This window comes from Penaeus vannamei, chromosome 37 (genome assembly GCF_042767895.1).
Source record: "Penaeus vannamei isolate JL-2024 chromosome 37, ASM4276789v1, whole genome shotgun sequence".
NCBI classification, from domain to species: Eukaryota; Metazoa; Arthropoda; class Malacostraca; order Decapoda; family Penaeidae; genus Penaeus; species Penaeus vannamei.
Window position 1 is genome coordinate 20537769 of NC_091585.1, and position 25696 is coordinate 20563464.

Sequence of the window (25696 nt, forward strand, 5' to 3'; positions counted from 1 at the left end):
AGAGAGGAGGAAGGAAGGTGGAAGGGATTGGAGAGGAGGAGGAGGGAGGGAGGAAGGAGGGAGGGGAGGGAGAGGAAGAGGGAAGGAGGAGGAGGAGGAGGAGGAGGGAGGGAGGGAGGAAGTAGGGGAATACCTGATACCGACAAGGAAGCAAGGTATTAGGGAAGTCGGGGTGAAGATAAGGATATTTTTTTTCTTCGTTTTAGACGCGTGAGGATAGTAGGAGGAAAAAATGGATAAATGGAGACGGAACGGCAAGGGAGGAAGGGAAGAGAACGACAAAAGAACGTGTGAAAAAAAAAGAGGAAGAGGGAGGAGGAGATGAGGGAACAAAGATGAGGCAGGAGAAAGAAGAGGAGGGAGAAACAAGAGGAAGGAGAAGGAAAAAAATGGAGAAAGAAAGGGAGAAGGAGAAGGAAGAAAATAGAGAAGAAGAGGGAGAAGGAGAAGGAGAGAGACATATAGAGATAGATAGATAGATAGATAGATAGACGAGAGATTCTCAAAGATCGGAAAAAAAACATACAGGAAAGTCATCACCCTCCCCCATACTCCCTACCCCTACCCCCTCTACTAAGGAGAAGAGAGAGAAGAGAAGAGACACGAGAAAAAGAAAGGAGAGGAGAGGGAAGGGAAGGGGAAGGAGATAGAGCGAAAGAAAAACAAAAAGAAAGAAAAGAGAAAGAAAGAGAAAGATGAAATGATAAAAAGAGAATGAAAAAACAAAAATATAAAAGAAAAATAGAAAAAAAAATAGAAAAAGACGAAGAAAAAAAAAAAAAAAAACGAAAGAAAAATAGAAAAATACAAAAGAAAGAAAGAAAAGGAAAACAGACAACAAGCGCGATAATATAATGGGCCCCTCTACTCCATGACACGTGAAGGTCACCCGCCCTCCCCACCCTCCCCTCCTTCGCCCACCCGCGCCCACCATACAAACACACGCCACCGCCATCCACCCGGGCGTTGCCATGGGAACGGGCGGGCAGGCAAGTCACGTGACATACCCTCCCCCGATGGCTAACACGTGATTTCTTTCCGTTGTGGATTGTTATTTATGAATGGGGTGATTTTCATCTTTATGTAATAATCGTTTTTAACACCGTTTAGTTGTCATTTCAATTACTGTTACTATTTTCCTTGTCATCATTACTGCTATTATCATTATCATTACTACTGTTATCATTATCATCATTATTATTAGTATCATCATTATCATTACTATTACCATTATCATCATTATCATTACTATTATCATTATCATCATTATCATTACTATTATCATTATTATCATTATCATCATTATTACTATTATCATTATCATTATCATTATAATTACTATTATCATCACTCATTATCTTCATATCACTCATTGACACATCGCCATCATCATTTATCACACTTATCAACAAAGGAAACAATTAGTTAGGAAGCAATATACTAACAGTAAAATATGAATAGCAAGAGTAATAACCATTTAAGGGCAAAGAAAACGAAGAAAAAACGAAGAAACAAGAAAACGAAGGAAATCAGGAGAGAGAGAGAGAGAGGGAGAGAGAGAGAGAGAGAGAGAGAGAGAGAGAGAGAGAGAGAGAGAGAGAGAGAGAGAGAGAGAGAGAGAGAGAGAAAGAGAGAGAGAAAGAGAGAGAGAAAGAGAGAGAAAAAGAAAGAGAGAAAGATAGAAAGAGAGAGAAAGAGAGAGAGAAGAGAGAGAAAGAAGGAGAGAAAGAGAAAGAAAGAGAAAGAGAGAAAGAAAGAAAGAGAAAGAAAAAGAGGAGAAGAAAGAGAAAGACAGAAAGAAGAGAATGAGAAAGAGAGAAAGAAAGAGAAAGAGAAAGAAAGAGAAAGATAGAAAGAGAAAGAGAGAAAGAGAAAGAGAAAGAGAGAGCAAGAAAGAAAAAGAGAAAAGAGAAAGAAAACGCAAAGAGCGCAGATAGATACGATCAAGAATAGGACGAACGAGAGACAAGACAAAACCAAACAAGGGGCAGAAAAACCGCGTACAGATATAGAGAAAAGATAAATGAACAGAGAGAGAGAGACGCGAAAAACAACTACATGAACCCTGACCTAGTTACGTAACCGGCAAACAACGACTAACGGAAACCACCATTAGGAGAGAGGGAGTAGAGGGAGGAAGAGGAAAAGAGGGAGGGAGGAAGAGGGGAAAACGGGGAGGGACAAATGGGGAAGAGGGAGATAGGAAAACAGGGGAGGGACAAATGGGGAGGAGGGAGATGGGAAAACAGGGGAGGGAGGCAGGAAGAGGGAGAAGAGAGAGGAAAATTGGGGAGGGAGGGACGAAGAGGAGATGGGGAAAATGGGGGAAAGGAAAAGGGGGAGGGACAAATGGGGGAGGAGAGAGAGAGAAGAGGGGAAAAGGGGGAGGGACAAATGGGGAGGAGGGAGAAGAGGGGGAAAAGGGGGAGGGACAAATGGGGGAAGAGGGAGAGGGGAAATGGGGGTAGATGGAGGAAGGAAGAGGGAAAAATGGGGGAGGAGGAAAGGGAGGGGAAGGAGCGGGAGTGAGAGTGAAAGAGCAGGGAGAGATGGAGACAAACTTGAGACAAAGAGAAAAAAGAGAGAAACAGAAAATAAGAGAGAGAAGCAGAAAAAGAATGAAAGAAAAAATAGAGAGAAGATGGAGAGGGAAACAGAAGAATGAGAGGAAATGGAAGGGCCAGGGGGAGAGACAGAGGTGGGGGTGGGGTGGGGGGGTAGGGTCAGAGCTCTTATCTAACACGCGGAAAGTGGGAGTGGGCGTGTGGGGAGGGGGGTTAGGGGCACGGCTCTTATCTAACACGCGGAAAGTGGGGAGTGGGCGTGTGGGGGTAGGGAAGAGGGAGAGGGGAGGAAGGAAGGGGGAGAGGGGAGGGGGAGGGTAGAGGGGAGGGGGTAGAGGGGAGGGGAAGAGGGAGAGGAGAGAGGGAAGGGGGAGAGGAGGGTAGAGTGGGAGAGGGTAGAGGGAGAGGGGAAGAGGGAGAGGAGAGGGGAAGGGGGAGAGGAGAGGAGGGGGAGGGGGAGGGAGAGGGTAGAGGGGGTAGAGGAGAGGGGAAGGGGGAGGGGGTAGAGGAGAGGGTAGAGGGGTAGAGGGGTAGAGGGAGGGAAGGGGGGTGGGGGCGAACAACCGTACACTAATGAGCATTCCCTTTCATCATTGTCCGCTTCCGTATCGCGTAACTGTAGGTGTGCTTGTGGATTTTCTCTATATTCATATTCATATTAATCTATCAATCAATCAGTCTATCAATCTATCAATCAATCAGTCTATCAATCTAACAATCTACCAATCTACTAATCTACTAATCTATCAATCTACCAATCTACCAATCTATCAATCTACCAATCTATCAATCTACCAATCTATCAATCTACCAATCTATCAATCTACCAATCTTTCAATCTACCAATCTATCAATCTGTCTATCAGTCGCTTCATATCTCTATACATAATTCCATCTATTTATACACTTATCTGTCTATACACCCCTCTATTCGTCTATACATCCATCCATCCATCCATCTATTCATGAATTCACCTATCTATCTATTCACCCATCCATCTATTCACCCATCCATCTATTCACCCATCCATCCATCTATTTATCCATCCATCTATTTATCCATCCATCTATTTATCCATCCATCTATTTATCCATCCATCTATTTATCCATCCATCTATTTATCCATCCATCTATTTATCCATCCATCTATTCATCCATCCATCTATTTATCCATCCATCTCGGGCTTGTAACCTTGTTTATTCTGATCCGAGCAGAAATAATTGCTAATACTGCCCCCCCCCCCAAAAAAAAAAAAAAAAAAAATCTCTGATAAACAAAACAAACACACACACACACACACACACACACACACACACACACACACACACACACACACACACACACACACAAAAAAAAAAAAAAAGAAAACAAGAAAAAAAATCTGAGTTGGATGGTGGGGGGGGGGGGGGGATAAAAATGGTGCCACAGAAGGTAAGAGGGAAATTAAACGTTTTATGGTCCTTACGTAAATACACATTTTCACTTTTCACTTCCTCTCCACTGAATGACTACGAAAGTGTAATATCTATAAAATCCGAAATAAGAGAGAGAGAGAGAGAGAGAGAGAGAGCCAGAGAGAGAGAGAGAGAGAGAGAGAGAGAGAGAGAGAGAGAGAGAGAGAGAGAGAGAATGCAAAGCAAAACGAGAAAAAGCAAAGAGAACGAAACTTTTTAAAATTCTTTTTACTAAACCTTTGAAACATTTTTCTCCTCCTCCTCACCGATTCACAAAACGAAACGAGAAATGAAACCAAGAAAAACAAAACGAATACGATGAAAATAAAAAAAATAAAAATGAAAAACCTAGCCAAGATGGCCGACCTAGATAATTTCCCCCTACATTTTCCCCTAAAAAAAATTAAAGGCCATACTTACAGGTATTTTGGTAGGGAATTTCGCCCTTATGTTCGCCACCTCCTCCTTCCTGGTCACTGGGGAGAGGAAAAACATGTTAGAAAATCCACAAATTATAAATAGAACGTTTAAATTTGCATATTCAATCTTTGCCAAGGGCGAAGAGTTTAGTAAAAGAAAAAATATCTATATTTATATCCACATTAATATATATAATGATAATCCGGCAAATACCGATAAAAATATCACGTATTTAACATGTATACATATACATGATAGATAAAGATAGACTGATATACGAATATACATACAAACAAACAAACAAACAAAAACACCAACACAAACTTAAACACACACCTATCAATTTATCTTAAAAAAAAACAACTTAATCCTCATTTCAAAAGAATGATTGAAATAAGTAAACAAATAAAAACAAACATAAAAGCGCATAAAAATAACTTGCAACACCAATGCTTAATCACGATACCTTCATCAACACGCTTGCAGCCCGAATAGGGAAGAGGGGTTGGGGGAAGAGGAAAGGAAAGAGGGGGAATAGGGGGGATATGGGGAGGGGGGGGGAAGGGGGGAATTGAGAGGTGGGGAAGAGGGGGAGAGAGGGGAAAGGAAAAGGGATGAAAGGGGAAAGTGAGAGGGGAGGGGGAGAAAGGGGAGTGAGAGGGGAAGGGGGGGAGAAAGGGGAGGAAAGGGGGAAAGTGAGAGGGAGGGGGAAAGGGGAAAGAGAGGGAGGGGGAAAGTGAGAAGGGAAGAAGAGAGAGGGGAGGGGGAAAGTGAAAGACGGGGTAAGAGAGGGCAGTGAAAGGAAGAGACGGTGGGGTAAAAGAGAGGAAAAGAGAGGTGGGGGTAAAGAGGAAAGAGGAGGTGGGGTAAAAGGGGAAACCAGAGGGGGAAAAGGGGGAAATTGAGAGGGGAGAAGATGGAAAGCAGGAAGAGGTAAATGAAAAGAGGGAAACAGAAGAAGGGGGAAAGAGGGAGAGAGAAAAGGGGAAAGAGAGAGACAGAAAAGGGGAAAAAGGGAAAACAGGAGAGGGGGAAAGAGGGAAAGGGAGAAGAAAAAACGAAGACGACGAAGATGAAGAAAGAGAAGACCTAAAAGAAAACCGAGTAAAAAAAAGAATCAAACGAAAAACAAAAAAAAACGAGAAAAAAAAACAGAAGAGAAAACGTAAAAAAGGAAAAACAAAAAAACAGGTTAAGTAAGAGTAATAACAGGAAGGAGAAAGTCAAAATAAAAACGTAAATGCTCACATGTTGCAAGACCCGTGTTATCACCGCCTTAACTGGGGTAATCATGCAAAACTAACCCTTACGTAAGACCCACTTTCCTCCCAACTACCACAAAGTGTAAATATCACCCCCACCCCCCTCCACCACCCTCCTCTCCCTCCTTTCCCCCCCTCCACCATCCTCTCCCTCCTTTCCCCTCCACCACCCTCCTTTCCCCCTCCACCTCCTCCATCCTTTCTCCCACTTTCCTCTTCTTTTCCCCTCTCCTCTTCCTTCTTCTTTCCCTCCTCCTCTCCCACCTCTCTTTTCCAAAAGCTCCACCTTCATCCTCTCCCACTTTCCCCCTCCTCCACCACCCCCTCGCTCTTGCCACATTCTCCTAACTCCTATTCTCCTCCACTCTCCCTTTCTTCCCCTTCCCCCTAACCCCTTCTCCCCCACCTCTCCTCTGTATCCCTTCTCCCTTCCTCCCCTATCCCTTATCCCTCTCCCACCCTCCCTCCCCCTCCACCCACCTGTTAAAAAATAAAAAAAAAAAACAGAAAAAAAAATAAAAAATAAAAAACCTAAACACATGAATATAATAATAATAATAATAAACACCGAAAAAACGAAAAATACGAAAAAACGAAAAAAAAAACGAAAAAACGAAAAAATCAAAAACGAAAAAAAAAATCTCCATAAGCATCAACTTTTCCCCTCCGAGAAGACCTGTCACCGCAGGACGCCAGAGCTCGCGGGATAAAACGAGAGCGGAGTGACTCGGCGGGATAGTTAAAGCATGGAGGTTAGCTTGGCGGAAAGGGGGGGAGGGAAGGGAGGGAAAGGGAGAGGGAGAGGGAGAGGGGAGAGGGGGAGAGGAGGGAGGAGGGAGGAAAGGAGTGGGAGAGGGAGGGGGAGAGGGAGAGGGAGAGGGAGGAGGAGTAGGGAGAGGGAGAGGGAGGAGGAGAGGGGGCGGGAGAGGGAAGGAGAGAGAGGGAGAAGGGAGGAAAGGAAGGAGAGGAAGGAAGGAAGAGAAGGAAGGAAGGAGGGAGAGAGGAAGGAGTGAGGGAGAGAGGGAAGGAGAGGAGGGAGGGGGAAAGGAGGGGGCGAGGGGGAGAGTGGGAGACGGGGAGGAAAGGGAGGAACGGAGGTAACGAAGGGTGGAGGAAAAAAAACGGAGGAAAAGGGAGGGAGGGAGGGAGGTAGAGAATTAGGAAAGAAAGGAAGGAAACCAGGAAAGATAGGGGAGGAGATGGTAGAGATAGGTAGTGAAGAGAGAAGGGAGGAAGGGAATAAAGAAAGAAAAAGAGAAAGAAAGAGAACGAGAGAGAAAGAAAAAGAGAAAGAAAGAGAACGAGAGAGAAAGAAATAACGAGAGAAAGAGAGAGAGACCAGAAAACAGACACAGATAGCAAAAGAGAGAAAGCCACCGACATTCACCCAACACAGACCACCCAAACTAAAAAAAGGTCACCCAAACCAAGAAAGGTCATCCAAAGGTCATCCAAAGCCACAACAGATCCACGTAACCTCATCACACGTAAGGTCAGCATCCAGGGGTCAAAGGCCGACAGAGAAGTCTAGACGAAACTGACCTCGGGAGAGAGGGAGAGGGAGAGGGAGAGGGAGAGGGAGGGAGAGAGAGAGGGAGGGAGAGAGAGAGGGAGGGAGAGAGAGGGAGAGGGAGAGAGAGAGAGAGAGAGAGAGAGAGGGAGAGAGGAGAGAGGGAGAGAGGGAGAGAGAGAGAGAGAGAGAGAGAGAGAGAGAGAGAGAGAGGGGAGAGAGGGAGAGGGAGGAGAGAGGGGAGAGGGAGGGAGAGGGAGAGGGAGAGGGAGAGAGAGAGAGAGAGAGAGAGAGAGAGAGAGAGAGAGAGAGAGAGAGAGAGAGAGAGAGAGAGAGAGAGAGAGAGAGAGAGAGAGAGAGCATACAGGGTCATAACCTTGACTTTTGAGAATGAACGGAGGGAAAAGGAAAAACAAAGAAAATAAAGAGAGCAGAAAAGGAAGAGGATAATAACGAGCAAAATGTGGGAAGGTGGAAAGTGATGAGGAAAATGGAACAGGAAAAATGAGAAGAGGAAAAGGAAGAAAATCCGAAAAGAAAATGGGAGAAAATCAGGAAAAAGTGTAACAATAAATCTGGAAAAGAGTGGAAAAGCTGAAGAAAAGAGGAAAAGTGGAGGAAAGAGAAAGAGAGAGAGAGAGAGAGAGAGAGAGAGAGAGAGAGAGAGAGAGAGAGAGAGAGAGAGAGAGAGAGAGAGAGAGAAGAAAGTGGAGGAAAGAGAGAAAAAGTGGAAAAAAGTGGAGGAAAGAGAAAGAGTGAAAAAAAGTGGAGGAGAGACAAAAAGTGAAAAAAAGTGGAGGAGAGAGAGAGAGAGAGAGAGAAGAAAAAGGGGAAAAGAAAGTGGAAAAGCGAGAAAGAAAAAAGGGAAATGGGGCGAGGAGAGAGAGTAAGTAATACCAAACCTATAACCTTGTCTCTATAACCCCTCCCCCTGCCCCCCCCCCCCCATTCTCTCCTCCCCACCCACGCCACTCACATCCGCCACCTGACCTTCCTATACCAGGTCAGAGGTCACATTGCAAGATTTCTCAACCCCCCCCCCCAAAAAAAAAAATCCATGCTTTTTCTGGTATAGATAATGACGCCCTTATTGCATGACATCGGGTCTGACAGGCTTTCAACATGAATAAAGTAAGTGTTATAAAGTAAAAGCCTTCGAATGCATGGAGGGAAAAGAAGAAACAAAGGAAATAAAGAGCAAAAAGGGAAGAGGATAATGACCATGCGACATCTGGTTTCTAACAGGTATACATGAATAAATGATAAAGTAAAAGCCTTATTGCATGAAGAAACAAAGGAAATAAAGAGCAAAAAGGGAAGAGGATAATGACGAGCATGGCATCGGGTCTAACAGGCTTTCAACATGAATAAATTAGTGTTATAAAGTAAAAGCCTATTATCCCCTATGTTGCCCGACCGGAAATGACCTAAGCGAGGCCCGGGTTGCTCACCTTCAACTTTCAACTATTGTGCCTTCTCCTGAACTCGAAATTTTATCATCTTTTTCCTCTGTCTCATCTTTATTATTCTTTTTTTTTTTTGAAGGCCTACTTACTGTATTTATTGCATTCCTATCCATTTATCTTTATTTCTGCTAATAGATTTCTTTTCATTTTCCTTTTTTTTCTCTATCTCCCGTTTATTGCTTCATTTTCTTCGTCACTCTTCTGTGACTTCATTTGACTTCATTGCTAGATTCTTCCCACCTTCCGCATTCTTATACTTCCCCTTTCATTTCTTATTCTCTACTTTCCTTCTTCGGATTGTTTTTTTTTCTCCTTTCTCCTACTTTCCTTCGTTTTTCCTTTGTTTTCCTCCACACCCCCCATTTCCCTCATTTTTGCCTCCTCCCTTTTCCCCTCTGCTTGCTTCTTCCTCTCTCTCACTCTCCTCTTTTCGTCGTTATCCCTCTTTTTTACTTCCCTCCCTCCTTTCTTTTCGCTTGTTCCTCCTTCCCCTCCCTCCTTTCCCTCCCACTTCTTCAAATTTCCCTAGGACTACTTTGCTCCCTCTGTATCTCGTTTCTGCCTCCCCCTTCCTTCTCTTTGTTCTTTTTTCCTTTTCTTCCTTTCCCTTCTTTATGTCCCTCTCTCATCTCCCCACTACTATTTTTCCGTTTTTCCTCCTCCTCTTCCCCTCCTTCCCCCTTCTCCTTCCTTCCTTCCTAATCCGTCCTACTTCCTTCATCTCATTTCATCTCCCTCCTTCCCACTTCCGCCTCTGCGCCTGCCTGCACCTTCCCTTTTATTTCCTCATTTCCTATACTCCTTCCCTCATCTCCCGCCCCCTTCCCTCCATTTCTTCATCTCCTCGTCCTTCCCACCTCACCCTTTTTTGCCTCCTCTCCTTCCCCTCTTCCTCATTTCTTTCCTCCTCCCTCCAGCTTCCTTTATTTCTCCTTCCCCCTCCCCCCTTTCTCCCTTCTTTCCTTCCTTCCTCCATTTCCTCTTCCTCCCCCTCTCCCCCATTCCTCCTTCACTCGTCCCCCTCCTCCCTCCCTTCCTTTATTCCTCATTGCATCACTCTTTCCCACCTTCCTTTATTTCCTCATTGCATCCTCTTTCCACCTCCCTTCCTATTCCCCTACCCTCCCTTTATTTTCCTCCACCTCCTCACTTCCCTTTTTTCTCCCCCTTCACCTCCCTTCCTCCATCTCCTCATTTCCTCCACCTGCTCACTTCCCTTTTTCCCTTCCCCCCTTCCTCCATCTCCTCCTCCTTCCCCACCTCCCCCTCCACCTCCCCCTCCACCTCCCCCTCCACCTCCTTTCCCCACCTCCACCTCCACCTCCCCTCCCCCTCCCCTCCACCTCCTTCCCCCTCCCCCTCCACCTCCTTCCCCACCTCCCCTTCCTCCTTCCCCATCTCCCCCTCCTCCTTCCCCATCTCCCCCTCCTCCTTCCCCATCTCCCCCTCCTCCTTCCTCCTTCCCCACCTCCCCCTTCCTCCTTCCCCCCCCACCTCCTTCCTCCATCTCCTCCTCCTTCCCCACCTCTCCCTCCCCCCTCAACCATGCGAGACAACGACGCATACTACGACCACCGCAGCAGCAAGACGCGATGACCTCCACGCGGCGGCCACATCCTCTGGCGGCGACATTGGAGGGGGAGCGGGGGGAGGGGGAGGGGGAGGGGGAGGGGAAGGAGTGGGAAGGGAGGGGAAAGGGGGAAAGGGTAGGGGGAAGAGGAGGATGGGGAAGGGGAAGGGGGGAAAAGGGGGAGAGGAGGATGGGGAAGGGTAGGGGGAAGGGGGAGAAGGAGGGAAGGGGGAAGGAGGATGGGGAAGGGTATGGGAAAGGGGGAAGGGGGAGGGAGAAGTTGAAGGGGAAGGGGGGGAAGGGGAAAGAGGGGGATGGGGAGAAGTTGAAGGGGAAGGGTAGGGGGAAAGGGAAGTTGAAGGGGAAGGGGGAAGGGAAAGAGGGGGAAGGGGAGAAGTTGAAGGGGAAGGGGGGAAATGGGAAAGGGAGAGTGATGAAAGAATAAAAGGAAAGAAAGCGAGAGAGTGAAAGAGAAAGTGAGGGGATATGGTGAGAGAGAGAGAAAGAGAAAGAGAGAAAGAAAAAGAAAAAGAGAAAGAGAGAATGACTCAGACCCTCCCCTCCCTCCCTCTCTCGGCCTCGCTCGTAGACACACCATATAAGGCGCCAAGCCAAGGGGAGGGGGGGGAGCAGCGGGAAGGGGGGGGGAGGGTACAGCATGTGTATGATGGAAATGAGTTCGACATTTTTCTTCTCGTCTTCATACGTTTTGCAAATACCACGTGATGCAGCAATTAAATCCGCCACACGGCCATTCTTCCGGAGGCGGTGCAAATTGCAAGTGTAGATATTTGCAACATACAGAAAACAGCCCCCCAAAATATTCCTGCTTCGGCACGTGGCGTCCCATCTCGCAGGTGTGCATCGGAGCATTCGTCCGTACGTGTGGACAAGTCATCGCGATGTCCTGCAACCTACAAGCACAAACAAGCACAATTTACACCTACAGGGAACAATTACGTGCTCCAGGTCATGAAACAAGCACAAGCTCCAACTATCAGGATACAAAAGACAGGTACAGCAACACGGTTCAAGTACAGGGTACAAGTGCAGCGGCTTAGCACACGGTACATGCGCAGCGGACAGTGCAAACAAGTGGCACCCTCAGCCAGTTGCTCCGTCTGGCGACCCGGTTCTGGCTCCTGCCGATGACGTCACTCCTCGCAGCGCTGACGTCACGCGGGTTGCCCGACCAGAGCCGCAAAAACGAGGAAATTCGCAAGCTGCAAGGATGCAACTTCTGCGTCGCCAAAATGCGCCCAGCAAAGGCCGTCCTTAGGCACGAGACTAACACGTGCCAGGATCTTGCTTAAAAAAAAAAAAATCTTACTTGAAACCAAAAAAAGAAAAAAGAAAAAAAAATACAAAAGAAAAATAAGGGAAAAAAAGAAACCCAACGTGGTTCGGCAAATTTTACGGACAAATAAATACAAATCCATCACGGAGAGTTGAGGGGAGTGGGGAGGGGGGTGTCGACATAACCCTCCCACTCCTCCTCCTCCCCCTCCCCCCAAACAACCTTGGACAGCGGAGGAAAGTCATTCTATCTACGCAAAATCTACGAACTTCGCCTTCTTATCTATCTTATCTATCCTCTCTCTTTTTTTTTTTTTAATCTACGATGGCGTGTTTGGGAGAATCAAAACCGCATTCAGAGGACGACTAATTATCAATATTATTTCCCCGTTGTTGTGGTGGAATGTATAATCTATTGAATTCTGATAGGATTGTTGTTGGGAAAATTGTGGTTTTGCGGATCACATGTTTTCTGTTCACAGGGTAAACAATAATATTTGCAGCTGTTTCATCACTCTTCGATCAGCTGGCGTGAACAGCGAATAATAATATCTGCCATGTTTAATCATCATTCTTCGATCAGCTGAAACAGCGAATTAAATTTGTCACGTTTAATCATTAATCCTTGATCAGCTAGAGTGAACATCGAATGATACTATCGGCCATTCTTCGATCATCTAGAATACACAGCGAATTAATTAAAGGTAATGTCACACTAGCACTTCTTCCGTCATTTTTTTTTTTTTACAAATTTCTGAAATTTTGTTCATTTTTGAGCGAATTGTCGATATTCAAGGCAGACGATAATGATCGTTTCCGTCTGAAAACCTTCCCGTCAACTTTTCTTTTTAGCAAAGCCAAGTCAAATCAAGAGCTATATTCGAGAATGTTGGCATTGATGTTAAATAAAATTGTCCAAAAATTGACGGAAAAAAGTGCTAGTGTGACATCCCCCTTAAGTCACATTATGACGGTTCCCTCATTATGTTGTCTCGACCGCCCCTTCCCCCCCCCCCCCCACACACATATGACTGCGATAGGCAAATGGAGAACCCGGGTTTATGGGTGAAAATCAGACGAATATAAACCTTTTGACAACCGCCCCGAAGAACCATTCTTGCACTTCACATCGACGTTGGAAGAGAAACCTTACGTAGCCTTAGATCATTAGGTATCCTTCCTTACACCCCCCCCCCTCCTGAAGGAATTAGGAAATCCTGCCTTAGGTCATGTCAGAGCATGGGGAGGGGGGAGGGGGTAATGGGGGAGGGGTAATGATATTCTGTTCAGTATTCATAATTAATAAAATTAATCGATTCGCTGTTTCCTCTCTTGCCTTTTTTGGTGTGGTTCTGAAAATACGAGATCTGTGGAGATCTAGGTGTGGGTATGTGATGTGTAGATATATAGACAGAGAGGAAGGCACAGACAGATCGATAGATAAACAGACAGACAGATAAACAATGAGACATACATACATGTAGAACAGACATAGGAAGGAGAGAGAGAGGGAGAGAGAGAGAGAGAGAGAGAGAGAGAGAGAGAGAGAGAGAGAGAGAGAGAGAGAGAGAGAGAGAGAGAGAGAGAGAGAGAGAGAGAGAGAGAAAATGGCAGAAATAAATGACGACCCTTATGAGTGAACTTATCTTTCTTCAGTCAATGAATGAGTGGGATAGGAGGGGAGGGGAGGGGGAGGTCGGAACAGCTGATAGGCCACAACCTGCATACTAATCCCTTCCAGGACGTCTACCTTATCTCCCTCACCCCCCCCCCCTACAGACGAAATAATTATATAACAAATAAATCCTTACCTGGTGTTTTGATTTCGAATTCCCTCATCTTGCCTCTCTCACACACACACTACACTACGTCTTGCAAGTGTGTAAAGTCTCTCTTTGGAGTAAGGACCGGGGGAGGGGGGAGAAGGGAGAGGGAGGAGAGGGCAGGCGGGCGGGGCAGTCTGGGCAGGGAAGGAGGGAGAGGGAGAGGGAGAGGGAGAGGGAGAGGGAGGGCAGGGAGGGAGGTCTTGCACACGACCTCAACAAGGCCGTTCGGTTCCGCAGAAATCGAATGAGCAATCGCCAATCATTCGCGACGAAATTAAACCACAATCCGCCGGAGTGTTCGTCTCGCAACTGTTCGTTCGCTCACAGATCCGACTTTCTTCTCTCTCTCTCCAACGAATCCGAAGTCGCTGCCGGCTAGCCACGTATCCGAGAGCAAACAGAACACCGAAAAATGTGTCACAAGAGCCACTGCGGACACACATGCAGCCCACTCGGCGGTGTACACATGACTGAGCAACCACGGCGGGACTTCTAGTGTACGTGAGGGGCGAAGCGTCGTGTGTACGTACATGTGTGCGTGTCTGTGTGCACCCTGGCGCCAGTGAGCCGCTGTATCACAAGGTCAACGCACAGAGCTTGATTTTATTTTATTTTATTGTTTTACTATCCTATGACGCCTTATCTCCCTCATGATCGCTTATCGGAGAAGATAAGGAACGGGGACAGGGAAGGGGGGAGAGGGAGGGGGAGGGGGAAGGGGGGAGGGAAAGGGTGGGGAGCAAGTGAAAGGAAAGGGAAGAGAGGGAGAAGAATAAAAAACAGGAAGCAATATGGACGAGGAAGGAGAGATGGTAGGCAAAGAGGAGAAGGAAAAGGAAGGGGAAGGAGAGAGGGAAGAGGAAGCGGGAAGGAAGTAGAAGAGAGAAGGGGATAGGAGAGGAAGAATGGAGGAGAGAGATGGGGAGGTAGAGGGGTGGGAAGACAGAATGAGAAGAGATGGGGAAAGGAAAGAGGGGAAGGATGGGGGAAAGGAGATGAGGGGAAGGATGGGGGAAAGTTGGAGAGAGGGGGAAGGATGGGGGAAAGAGAGGGAGAGGCCGAAAAACAAAGGATGGGGAAAGGGAAGAGGGGACAGAGGCAAGTGGGGAAGAAATGGAGAGGGGAGGGAAGGGATAGAAAGGGAAGAAAAGGGATAGGTATGGGGGGAAAGGAGAGAGAGGAGGAAGGGTGAGGGAATGAGAGTAGAGAAAAGGCCGAATGACAAGGTTAAGAGGAAAGGGAAGGGTTACAGAGGCAAGTAGTGGAAGAAAATGGAAGAGGGAAGGGAAAGGGAAAGGGAAGAAAAGGGTAGGTAAGGGAAGAAAAGGGAAGAGAAGGGGAGGGGGAGGGTAGGGGAGAAAAAGGGAATGAGAGGAGGGAAGGAAGGGCAGAAAGGGAAGGAAAAGGAAGGAAGGGAAGAAAAGAGGAAAGGAAAAGGGAAGGGAAGGGCAGAAAGAGGAAGGAAAAGGGAAGGGAAGGGCAGAAAGAGGAAGGAAAAGGGAAGGGAAGGGCAGAAAGTGGAAGGAAAAGGGAAGGGAAGAAGGGCAGAAATAAAAGAAGGGGGAGGGAAATGGAGTGTCTGGAAGGTGAGGGAGAGATTCCTCACGGGCAGACGCCCACATATTCCAGCAAAGGTCGAACCGGGGGGGGGAGCGTCTGCGGTGCTGGGGATTCTTCACGGTCACACGCCCACATATTCCAGCAAGGTCGACCCGGCACCTCCAACCCAAAGTACAGCCCCCTCCTTCTCCCTCTCTCCCCTCCCCACTCCATCACTTCTCCTCTCTCCCCTTCTCCCATCCCTCTTCCTTTCCTTCTCCACACTCGCTTCCTCCCATCCCTCTTCTCCCTCTCCCCCTTCCTCTGCATCCCTCCTTTTCTCCCTCTCCCCTTCCTCTCATCCTCTTTTCTCCTCTCCTCCCTCTTCCTCCATCCCTCTCTCTCTCCCCCTCCACTCTCTCCTCCTCCCCTCCATCCATTTCCTCCCTCCTCCCCTCCTCTCCATCCCTCTCCCCTCTCCCCCTTCCCCTCCCATCCCTCTCCCCCCTTCCCCTCCATCTTCTCCCCCCTCTTCTTGTCACCTCCCTCAAAAACCCTGGCCCACGGCTTGCAATGGCCATGTTGCAACCTATCAACAGACGACGCAACCACGCCCTGCTATAATGATTTTCCTTTGGAGTCTTGAGAACCGAGACACTCCTCGCATTGCTTCCGGCTATGTGGGGGGGGGAGGGGGAGGATGGAGGAAGGGGGAGAGGGAGAAGGAGGGGAAAGCAAGGAGAGGGAGAAGGAGGGGAAAGCAGGGAGAGGGAGAAGGAGGGGGGAAGCAAAGAGGGAGAAGGAGGGGGGAAAGCAGGGAAGAGGGAGAAGGAGGGGAAAGCAGAGAGAGGGAGAAGGGAGGGGAAAGCTGGGAGAGGGAGAAGGAGGGGAAAGCTGGGAGAGGGAGAAGGAGGGAAAGCTGGGAGAGGGAGAAGGAGGGGAAAGCAAGGAGAGGGAGAAGGAGGGGAAAGCAGGGAGAGGGAGAAGGAGGGGAAAGCAGAGAGAGGGAGAAGGAGGGGGAAGCAAAGAGGGAGAAGGAGGGGGAAGCAAAGAGGGAGAAGGAGGGGAAAGCAGGGAGAGGGAGAAGGAGGGGAAAGCTGGGAGGAGGGAGAAGGAGGGAAAGCTGGGAGAGGGAGAAGGAGGGGAAAAGCTGGGAGAGGGAGAAGGAGGGAAAGCTGGGAGAGGGAGAAGGGAGGGGAAAGCTGGGAGAGGGAGAGGGAGGAGGAGGGAAGAGAGGGAGAGGAGGGAGAAGGGAGGAGAGGGAAGGAGGGAGGGGAGGAGGAGAGAGAGGGAGGAGGAGGAGAGGGGAGGGAGGAGAGGGAGGGAGGAGGAGGAGGGAAGGAGAGGAGAGGAGGGAGAGGAGGTGAGGAAGGGAGGAAGGAAGAGTGGGAAGGAGGGAGAGTGGAGGAGGGAGAGGGAAGGGGAAGGAGGGAGGGAGGGAGAGGGAAGGAAGGAGGGAGGGAGGGAGAGGGAGGAAGGAAGGAGGGAGAGGAAAGGAGAGGAGGGGAGAAGGAGAGGGAGGAGAGAGAGGGAAGAAGGAGGAAGAGAGTGGAGAGGAGGGGAAGGAGGGAGAGGGAGAGGAGGGAAAGGATGGAAGGGAGAGGGAGAGGAGGAAGAAGGAGGGAGAGGGAGATGGAGGGGGAGGTAGGAGGGAGGAGGGAGAGGAGGTAAGGAGGGAGGGAGAGGGAGGAAAATGGAAAATGGAAAGAAAGGAAGGAGGGAGAGGGAGGAGGAGGGGAAGGAGGGGAGAAAGAAAGGAAAGGAAAGGAAAGGGAAGGGGAGGAAAGAGAGGAAGAGGAGGAAGGAGGGAGAGTGGGGAGGGAGAAAAGGAAAAGGGAGAGGGAGGAGGGAGAGGGAAGGAAAGGAGGGAGGGAGAGGGAGGAGGGAGGAGGGAGAGGGAGAGGGAGGGCGAGGGGAGAGGGAGAGGAGGGAGAGGGAGGGAAGGAGGGAGGAGGAGGGAGAGAAAGGAGGAGGAATCGGAGGGGGAGGGAAATCGGGAGGGAGAGGGAGGAAGGAGGAAAGAGGGGGAGAGGGAAGGAAAGGAGGGAGGGAGAGGGAGGAGGAGGGAGGGAGGGAGAGGGAAGGAGGAGGGAAAAGGAAAAGGGAGAGGGAGGAGGGAGGGAAAAGGGAGGGAGAGGGAGGAGGAGGAAGGAGGGAGGGAGAGGGAGGAGAGGGAAAAGGGAGGGAAAGGAGGAGGGAGGGAGGGAGAGAGGGAGGGAGGGAGGAGAAAGAGGGAGGGAGGGAGGGAGAGGGAGGGAAGAGAAGGAGGGAAAAGAGAGGAGAAGGAGGGAAGGAGGGTAAGGGAGGAGGGAGTAAGGAGAGGAGGGAGGAGGGAAGGGAGGGTAAGGAGAGGGAGGAGGGAGGGAGGGAGGGAGAGGGAGGAGGAGGGAGGGAGGGAGAGGGAGGAGGAGGGAGGGGCAGGGAGGGAGAAGGAGAGGGCAGGGAGGAGGAGGAGGGGAGGGAGGAGGGAGGTAGGAGGGAGGGAGATGATAGGGCAAGGAGGGAGAGAGGGAGGGAGAGAGAGGGAGAGAGAGGGTGAGAGATATGAAAAACGACAGAGAGAGAGAGAGAGAGAGAGAGAGAGAGAGAGAGAGAGAGAGAGAGAGAGAGAGAGAGAGAGAGAGAGAGAGAGAGAGAGAGAGAGAGAGAGAGAGAGAGAGAGAGAGAGAAATGTGATGAAGTGAACAATCCTCACCAACCGGCGGGCCAGCCACACGTACCCATTAACCCTTCCCCCTAAGGATACCAGCGCCTGGCCGAAGCTGAACGAAAATCAACGGGATAAAAAACCCAACATACGGAAATCTACCTCCCTCCCTCTACCCTTCCAACTACCTCTCCCTCCCTCTACCCTTTTCCAACTACCTCTCCTCCTCCCTCTACCCTTCAACTACCTCCTTCCCTCCCTCCCTCTGCCCCTTCACATTCCTCCTCCTCCCTCCCTCTGCCCTCCTTCAACTACCTCCCTCCCTCCCTCCCTCTGCCCTCCCAATTACCTTCCTCCCTCCCTCCCACTTCCCCCTCAACTACCTTCTTCCCTCCCAACTCCCTCCCTCCTTCCCCTCCATCCATCGATTCCTCCGTCATTACATAATAATGAAAAATAATCATAACTCCAGGAATGAATTAAAACACGTAACACAATCTCCGTTTGCCTCTTAAGCTTCGAAAAGATAACGGAAGATAACACGTGAGCCGATAAGAACGAGCGTAAAAAAAATAAAATGATAGCAGTAACTGATTGAATTATCGCAGGTTATTAGATAATCATCGCGCCATTTCCCTGAAACGTAGAAGCAACATTAACATAAAATAAAAAATAATCATATAGGCCTACGCATTACGGAATTTATTTTCCCGCGTTAGCCAAGCAGGAAGGGATAAACCACAGTCACACTTAAAGTCGGTTTAAAAAAATATCCATTCAATAAAACGAATGTACATGTACGTGCACAACAGGCGTGTACGTGCACAACAGGCGTGTGCGTGCACAACAGGCGTGTGCGTGCACAACAGGCGTGTGCGTGCACAACAGGCGTGTGCGTGCACAACAGGCGTGTGCGTGCACAACAGGCGTGTGCGTGCACAACAGGCGTGTGCGTGCACAACAGGCGTGTGCGTGCACAACAGGCGTGTACGTGCACAACAGGCGTGTACGTGCACAACAGACATGTACGTGCACAACAGACATGTACGTGCACAACAGACATGTACGTATACAACAGACATGTACGTATACAACAGACATGTACGTATACAAGACATGTACGTGCAAAACAGACATACACGTATAAAAGCCACGTACAGCCGTGTCTGCACAATGTGTACGTGCCATGTGATCTCCATTTGCACCCCGCCCTCCAACGGAGTATCTATTATGGCAAACTGGCAACTCGACCGTCCGTCCGTCTGCCTGTCTGTTCCCTCTCACGCCCACATATTTCCCTCTCCGCTTCCTCTTCCTCCCTTTCCTTCTCCCTCTCCTCTTCAAGATGCGTTGTTCCTCATGCCTGTGCAACTCCGCGGTTCCTCTTGCAAGACAGGTGCAACTGATGAACGGTGTGCGAGGCTAAGAGAGTAGGGAGAGTTGCCAAGTTCTCATTTATGGCGGGAGGAATTTAGTACGGGTTTGGAGGGGGTGGGGGATGGGGGGGGGGGTTCAGGGGGCCGAGTCTGGTTCACTATCCGACGGAAGAAGGAAGAAAAGGGAGGAAAAGAAGGAAGAAAAGGAGGAAGGAAGACAAGGAGGAAATAGGAGAAAAAAAGAGAAGCAGATAGACTGGCGACAGGAAGGAAGGGAGGATGGAGAAAGAAAGGAAGGGAAGGAGAAGAAAGGAAGGAATGAAGAACGAGGAAAAAGAAAGGGAGGAATGAAGGACGAAGAAAGAGGAAGGAAGCGAAGGAAGGGAAGGAAAGGAAGGAAGGAGGGAGGGAGGAATGAATGAATGAAGGAAGTAGGGCAGGACGAGGAAAAATAAGAGCGGAAGAGAGGATACGAGGAAGGATAGGAAACGGATGAACCAAAACTGGGAGGAAGAAAGGGAAGAAATCAAAGAAGGAAACAAGAAAAGCAACAACGAGGGAGAAATGTAAACAAGAAAAAGAAGGAATGAAGGAAGGAAACAAGAAAAGCAATAACGAGGGAGAAATGTAAACAAAAAGAAAAACAGGAAGAAAGAGAAGGAATGAAGGACGGAAACAAAACAGAAGCAATAACGAAGAAATGTAAACAAAAGGATAACCAAAGAAAATGTAACGCAAAACAACAAAATCAAATAAAATCCATGCTTACCCCCCCTCCCCTCCTCCTCTCCCCCCCTCTGTACCTCCCCACCTGCATCGAAACCGGAAGTTCACCTTTAAAACCCCACACAAGGAGAAAGAACAGAAGGGAGAGAAGGAGAGGGAGATAGATAGATAGATAGATAGATAGATAGATAGATAGATAGAGGGAGGGAGGGAGAGAGGGAAGGAGAAAGGGAGGGAGGGAGAAAGGGAGAGGGAAGGAAGGGAGGGAGGGAGGGAGAGAGATACATATATAGAGAGGTATAGATAGTGAGAGACAAAATGAGTGAATGGGTGAGTGAGTGAGAGAAAAGACGGACAGGCAGGAGATCGAGAGAGAGAAACAGACAGGCAGAGACAGACAGACACACCCAGACACACACACACACACACACAGACAGACACACCCAGACACACACACACACACACACAAACAGACACAGACAGACAGACAGACACTCCTGTTCCCACGGGGGCCCTTCATCTCGCATTCCCTCCACGCTTGTTGCTATTAAAGTTTACCTTCATTCAAACACCAGGCAACTTTAATACGAACAACCAGACAGTCTGGAGCCTATGTCTGGCGCTTGCCTTGAGTTGTAGTACCGATTGTAGTGGTAATAATGGTTGAAGTAGTAGTAGTGGTTGTAGTGGTAGTGGTTGTAGTAGTAATTGTAGTAGTGGTGGTTGTAGAAGTAAAAGTAGAAGTAGTAGTTTTAGTAGAAGTAAAAGGAGAAGTAGTTGTAGAAGTAATAGTGGTTGTAAAAGTAGTAGTAGTAGAGGTTATAGTAGTAGTAGTAGTAGTGGTTATAGTAGTAGTAGTAATAGTGGTTGTGGAAGTAATAGTTGTAGTGGTTGTTGTAGAAATGGTTCTAGTGGTTCTAGTAGTGGTACAATTACTAACTATATAATTATCAGTACTAAGGCCTATCGTTAAGGTCAAGTAGCAAGAGCAATTAAGTCGTAACAAAATGAACCATTACCATTATAATGATAATTTTAACACGAATCATGACACGATTCTAATAATATAAAAACACAGAGAATCTAATACGCTTTATTCATCAGGATAAGCCCCAGAAGAGAAATATCAATGGGTATTTCACGATATAAAAATATGCACAGAATCATCCTTCCATTGACAAAAAAAAAAAAAAATAATAAAATAAATAAATAAAAATATAAATATAAATAAAAAAAATAGAAAGCAACATCATTGAGAAATGATAAAGGCTTAACAAAGAAACATGGACACGACAAAGACACCGCAGCCTGCTCTTCTCTTAACAATGGAACTCTCACTGATGAAACAACCAGTGGACAGAGATGTGAGTGAGTGAGTGAGTGAGTGAGTGAGTGAGTGGGTGGGTGAGTGGGTGGAATGAGTGGGTGGGTGAGTGGGTGGAATGAGTGGGTGGGTGAGTGGGTGGAATGAGTGGGTGGGTGAGTGGGTGGAATGAGTGGGTGGGTGAGTGGGTGGAATAAATGGGTGGGTGAGTGGGTGGAATGAGTGGGTGGGTGAGTGGGTGGAATGAGTGGGTGGGTGAGTGGGTGGAATGAGTGGGTGGGTGAGTGGGTGGAATGAGTGGGTGGATGAGTGGAGGGGTGGGTGGATGAGTGGAGGGGTGGGTGGATGGAGTGGAGGGGTGGGTGGATGAGTGGGTGGGGTGGGTGGATGAGTGGGTGGGGTGGGTGGATGAGTGGGTGGGGCGGGTGGATGAGTGGGTGGGGCGGGTGGATGAGTGGGTGGGGCGGGTGGATGAGTGGGTGGGTGGGTGGATGAGTGGGTGGGTGGGCGGATGAGTGGGTGGGTGGGTGAGTGGGTGGGTGGGTGGACGAGTGGGTGGGTGGGTGGATGAGTGGGTGGGCGGGTGGATGAGTGGGTGGGTAGCTGGGTGGATGAGTGGGTGGGTAGGTGGGTGGATGAGTGGGTGGGTAGGTGGGTGGATGAGTGGAGAGGTGGGTGGGTGAATGAGTGAGTGAGTGAGTGAACGAGTGAGTGAGTGAGTGGGTAAATGTGAGAATAAGTGAATCGACAAGAATACGTGACTGATCGAGTGAATGAATGAATGAATCGGTAAGAGAATAAGTGAGTGAGTGATAAGTGAGTGCCACACTCCTCTGACGAACCCCTCCCCCCCCCGACACTCATGACCTCTGCACTGGAGTATCAGTGCATCAGGGAGGAAGTAAGGGTGAGGGAGTATGAGGGAGGGGCGAGAGGAGAGAGTGTGAGGGAGGGGCGAGGGGAGGGAGTGTGAGGGAGGGGCGAGGGGAGGGAGTGTGAGGGAGGGGCGAGGGGAGGGAGTGTGAGGGAGGGGCGAGGGGAGGGAGTGTGAGGGAGGGGGCGAGGGGAGGAGTGTGAGGGAGGGGCGAGGGAGGAGTGTGAGGGAGGGGCGAGGGGAGAGAGTGTGAGGGAGGGGCGAGGGGAGAGAGTGTGAGGGAGGGGCGAGGGGAGGGAGTGTGAGGGAGGGGCGAGGGGAGGGAGTGTGAGGGAGGGGGGAGAGGAGGGAGTGTGGGGGAGGGGGGAGAGGAGGGAGTGTGGGGGAGGGGGGAGAGGAGGGAGTGTGGGGGAGGGGGGAGAGGAGGGAGTGTGGGGGAGGGGGGAGAGGAGGGAGTGTGGGGGAGGGGGGAGAGGAGGGAGTGTGGGGGAGGGGGGAGAGGAGGGAGTGTGGGGGAGGGGGGAGAGGAGGGAGTGTGGGGGAGGGGGGAGAGGAGGGAGTGTGGGGGAGGGGGGAGAGGAGGGAGTGCGAGGGGAGGGAGTGCGAGGGGAGGGAGTGCGAGGGGAGGGAGTGCGAGGGGAGGGAGTGCGAGGGAGTGCGAGGGGAGGGAGTGTGAGGGAGTGCGAGGGGAGGGAGTGCGAGGGGAGGGAGTGCGAGGGAGTGCGAGGGGAGGGAGTGCGAGGGAGGGAGTGTGAGGGAGTGCGAGGGGAGGGAGTGTGAGGGAGTGCGAGGGGAGGGAGTGCGAGGGAGTGCGAGGGGAGGGAGTGTGAGGGAGTGCGAGGGGAGGGAGTGCGAGGGAGTGCGAGGGGAGGGAGTGCGAGGGAGTGCGAGGGGAGGGAGTGCGAGGGGAGGGAGTGCGAGGGAGTGCGAGGGGAGGGAGTGTGAGGGAGTGCGAGGGGAGGGAGTGCGAGGGAGTGCGAGGGGAGGGAGTGTGAGGGAGTGCGAGGGGAGGGAGTGTGAGGGAGTGCGAGGGGAGGGAGTGTGAGGGAGTGCGAGGGGAGGGAGTGTGAGGGAGGGCGAGGGGAGGGAGTGCGAGGGAGTGCGAGGGGAGGGAGTGTGAGGGAGTGCGAGGGGAGGGAGTGCGAGGGAGTGCGAGGGGAGGGAGTGTGAGGGAGTGCGAGGGGAGGGAGTGCGAGGGAGTGCGAGGGGAGGGAGTGCGAGGGAGTGCGAGGGGAGGGAGTGTGAGGGAGTGCGAGGGGAGGGAGTGCGAGGGGAGGGTGTGAGGGAGTGCGAGGGGAGGGAGTGTGAGGGAGTGCGAGGGGAGGGAGTGTGAGGGAGTGCGAGGGGAGGGAGTGTGAGGGAGTGCGAGGGGAGGGAGTGCGAGGGAGTGCGAGGGGAGGGAGTGTGAGGGAGTGCGAGGGGAGGGAGTGCGAGGGAGTGCGAGGGGAGGGAGTGCGAGGGGAGGGAGTGCGAGGGGAGGGAGTGTGAGGGAGTGCGAGGGGAGGGAGTGTGAGGGAGTGCGAGGGGAGGGAGTGTGAGGGAGTGCGAGGGGAGGGAGTGTGAGGGAGTGCGAGGGGAGGGAGTGTGAGGGAGTGCGAGGGGAGGGAGTGCGAGGGAGTGCGAGGGGAGGGAGTGTGAGGGAGTGCGAGGGGAGGGAGTGTGAGGGGAGTGCGAGGGGAGGGAGTGTGAGGGAGTGCGAGGGGAGGGAGTGCGAGGGGAGTGCGAGGGGAGGGAGTGTGAGGGGAGTGCGAGGGGGAGTGCGAGGAGTGCGAGGAGGAGTGTGAGAGTGCGGGGAGGGAGGTGCGGTGCGAGGGAGGGGTGCGAGGAGGTGCGAGGGAGAGTGCGAGGGGAGGAGTGTGAGGAGTGCGAGGAGAGGTGTGAGGAGTGCGAGGAGGAGTGTGGAGGGGAGTGCGAGGAGAGTGCGAGGGGTGCGAGGGAGTGTGAGGGAGTGCGAGGGGAGGGAGTGCGAGGGAGTGCGAGGGGAGGGAGTGCGAGTGCGAGGAGTGCGAGGGGAGGGAGTGCGAGGGGAGGGAAGTGTGAGGGAGTGCGAGGGGAGGGAAGGTGTGAGGGAGTGCGAGGGAGTGCGAGGGGAGTGTGAGGGAAAGTGCGAGGGGAGGGAGTGCGAGGAGGAGTGAAGTCGAGGGGAGGGAGTGTGAGGAGAGTGCGAGGGGAGTGTGAGGAGTGCGAGGAGGAGTGCGAGGGGAGGGAGTGCGAGGGAGTGCGAGGGGAGGGAGTGCGAGGGGAGCGAGGAGGAGTGCGAGGGGAGGGAGTGTGAGGGAGTGCGAGGGGAGGGTGTGAGGGAGTGCGAGGGGAGGGAGTGCGAGGGAGTGCGAGGGGAGGGAGTGTGAGGGAGTGCGAGGGGAGGGAGTGCGAGGGAGTGCGAGGGGAGGGAGTGCGAGGGGAGGGAGTGCGAGGGGAGGGAGTGTGAGGGAGTGCGAGGGGAGGGAGTGTGAGGGAGTGCGAGGGGAGGGAGTGTGAGGGAGTGCGAGGGGAGGGAGTGCGAGGGAGTGCGAGGGGAGGGAGTGTGAGGGAGTGCGAGGGGAGGGAGTGTGAGGGAGTGCGAGGGGAGGGAGTGTGAGGGAGTGCGAGGGGAGGGAGTGCGAGGGAGTGCGAGGGGAGGGAGTGTGAGGGAGTGCGAGGGGAGGGAGTGCGAGGGAGTGCGAGGGGTGAGGAGGGAGTGTGAGGGAGTGCGAGGGGAAGGGAGGTGCGAGGGGAAGTGCGAGGGGAGGGAGTGTGAGGGAAGTGCGAGGGGAGGGAGTGCGAGGGAGTGCGAGGGGAGGGAGTGCGAGGGGGAGGGAGTGCGAGGGGAGGAGGAGTGTGAGGGAGTGCGAGGGAGAGTGAGGGAGTGTGAGGAGGAGGTGTGAGGAGTGCGAGGGAGGAGTGCGAGGAGTGCGAGGAGAGTGTGAGGAGATGCTGGCGAGGAGAGAGTGCGAGGAGGAGGAGTGCGAGGAGGAGGGAGTGTGAGGGAGTGCGAGGGGAAGGGGAGTGTGAGGGAGTGCGAGGGGAGGGAGTGCGAGGGAGTGCCGAGGAGGAGTGCGAGGAGTGTGAGGGAGGGAGTGCGAGGGGAGGGAGTGCGAGGGAGTGCGAGGGGAGGGAGGGAGTGCGAGGGAGTGCGAGGGGAGGGAGTGCGAGGGGAGGGAGTGCGAGGGAGTGCGAGGGGAGGGAGTGCGAGGGAGTGCGAGGGAGGGAGTGTGGGGAGGGAGTGCGGGAGGGGAGGGAGTGTGAGGGGAGTGCGAGGGGAGGGAGTGTGAGGGAGTGCGAGGGGAGGGAGTGTGGAGGGAGTGCGAGGGGAGGGAGTGCGAGGGAGTGCGAGGGGAGGGAGTGTGAGGGAGTGCGAGGGGAGGGAGTGCGAGGGGAGGAAGTGCGAGGGGAGGGAGTGCGAGGGAGTGCGAGGGGAGGGAGTGCGAGGAGTGCGAGGGGAGGGAGTGCGAGGGAGGAGTGCGAGGGGAGGGAGTGCGAGGGGAGGGAGTGTGAGGGAGTGCGAGGGGAGGGAGTGTGAGGGAGTGCGAGGGGAGGGAGGTGAGGGAGTGCGAGGGGAGGAGTGTGAGGGAGTGCGAGGGGAGGGAGTGCGAGGGTGAGGGAGTGCGAGGGGAGGGAGTGTGAGGGAGTGCGAGGGGAGGGAGTGCGAGGGAGTGCGAGGAGGAGGGAGTGTGAGGGGAGGGAGTGCGGTGAGGGAGGAGTGCGAGGGGAGGGAGTGTGAGGGGAGTGCGAGGGGAGGGAGTGTGAGGGAGTGCGAGGGGAGGGAGTGTGAGGGAGTGCGAGGAGTGCGAGGAGGGAGTGTGAGGGAGTGCGAGGGGAGGAGTGAGGGAGGTGCGAGGGGAGGGAGTGCGAGGGAGTGCG

The 25696-nt window shown here is 51.7% G+C and overlaps 1 protein-coding gene across 4 annotated transcripts in view; it reads right to left on the bottom strand.

Annotated features, from left to right (window-relative positions):
* Positions 1 to 25696, bottom strand: part of LOC138859707 (microtubule-associated proteins 1A/1B light chain 3C-like) — a 66851-nt gene that overhangs the window by 34675 nt on the left and 6480 nt on the right. For 2 of the 4 annotated variants that reach the window (XM_070115625.1, XM_070115626.1), the window contains exon 2: positions 4441 to 4496. In XM_070115625.1, coding sequence (XP_069971726.1) covers positions 4441 to 4496 — 56 coding nt within the window. Of the gene's footprint in view, positions 1 to 4440; positions 4497 to 13355; positions 13956 to 25696 lie in introns of those variants that run through there. The other 2 variants (XM_070115627.1, XM_070115628.1) reach the window with 2 other exon arrangements.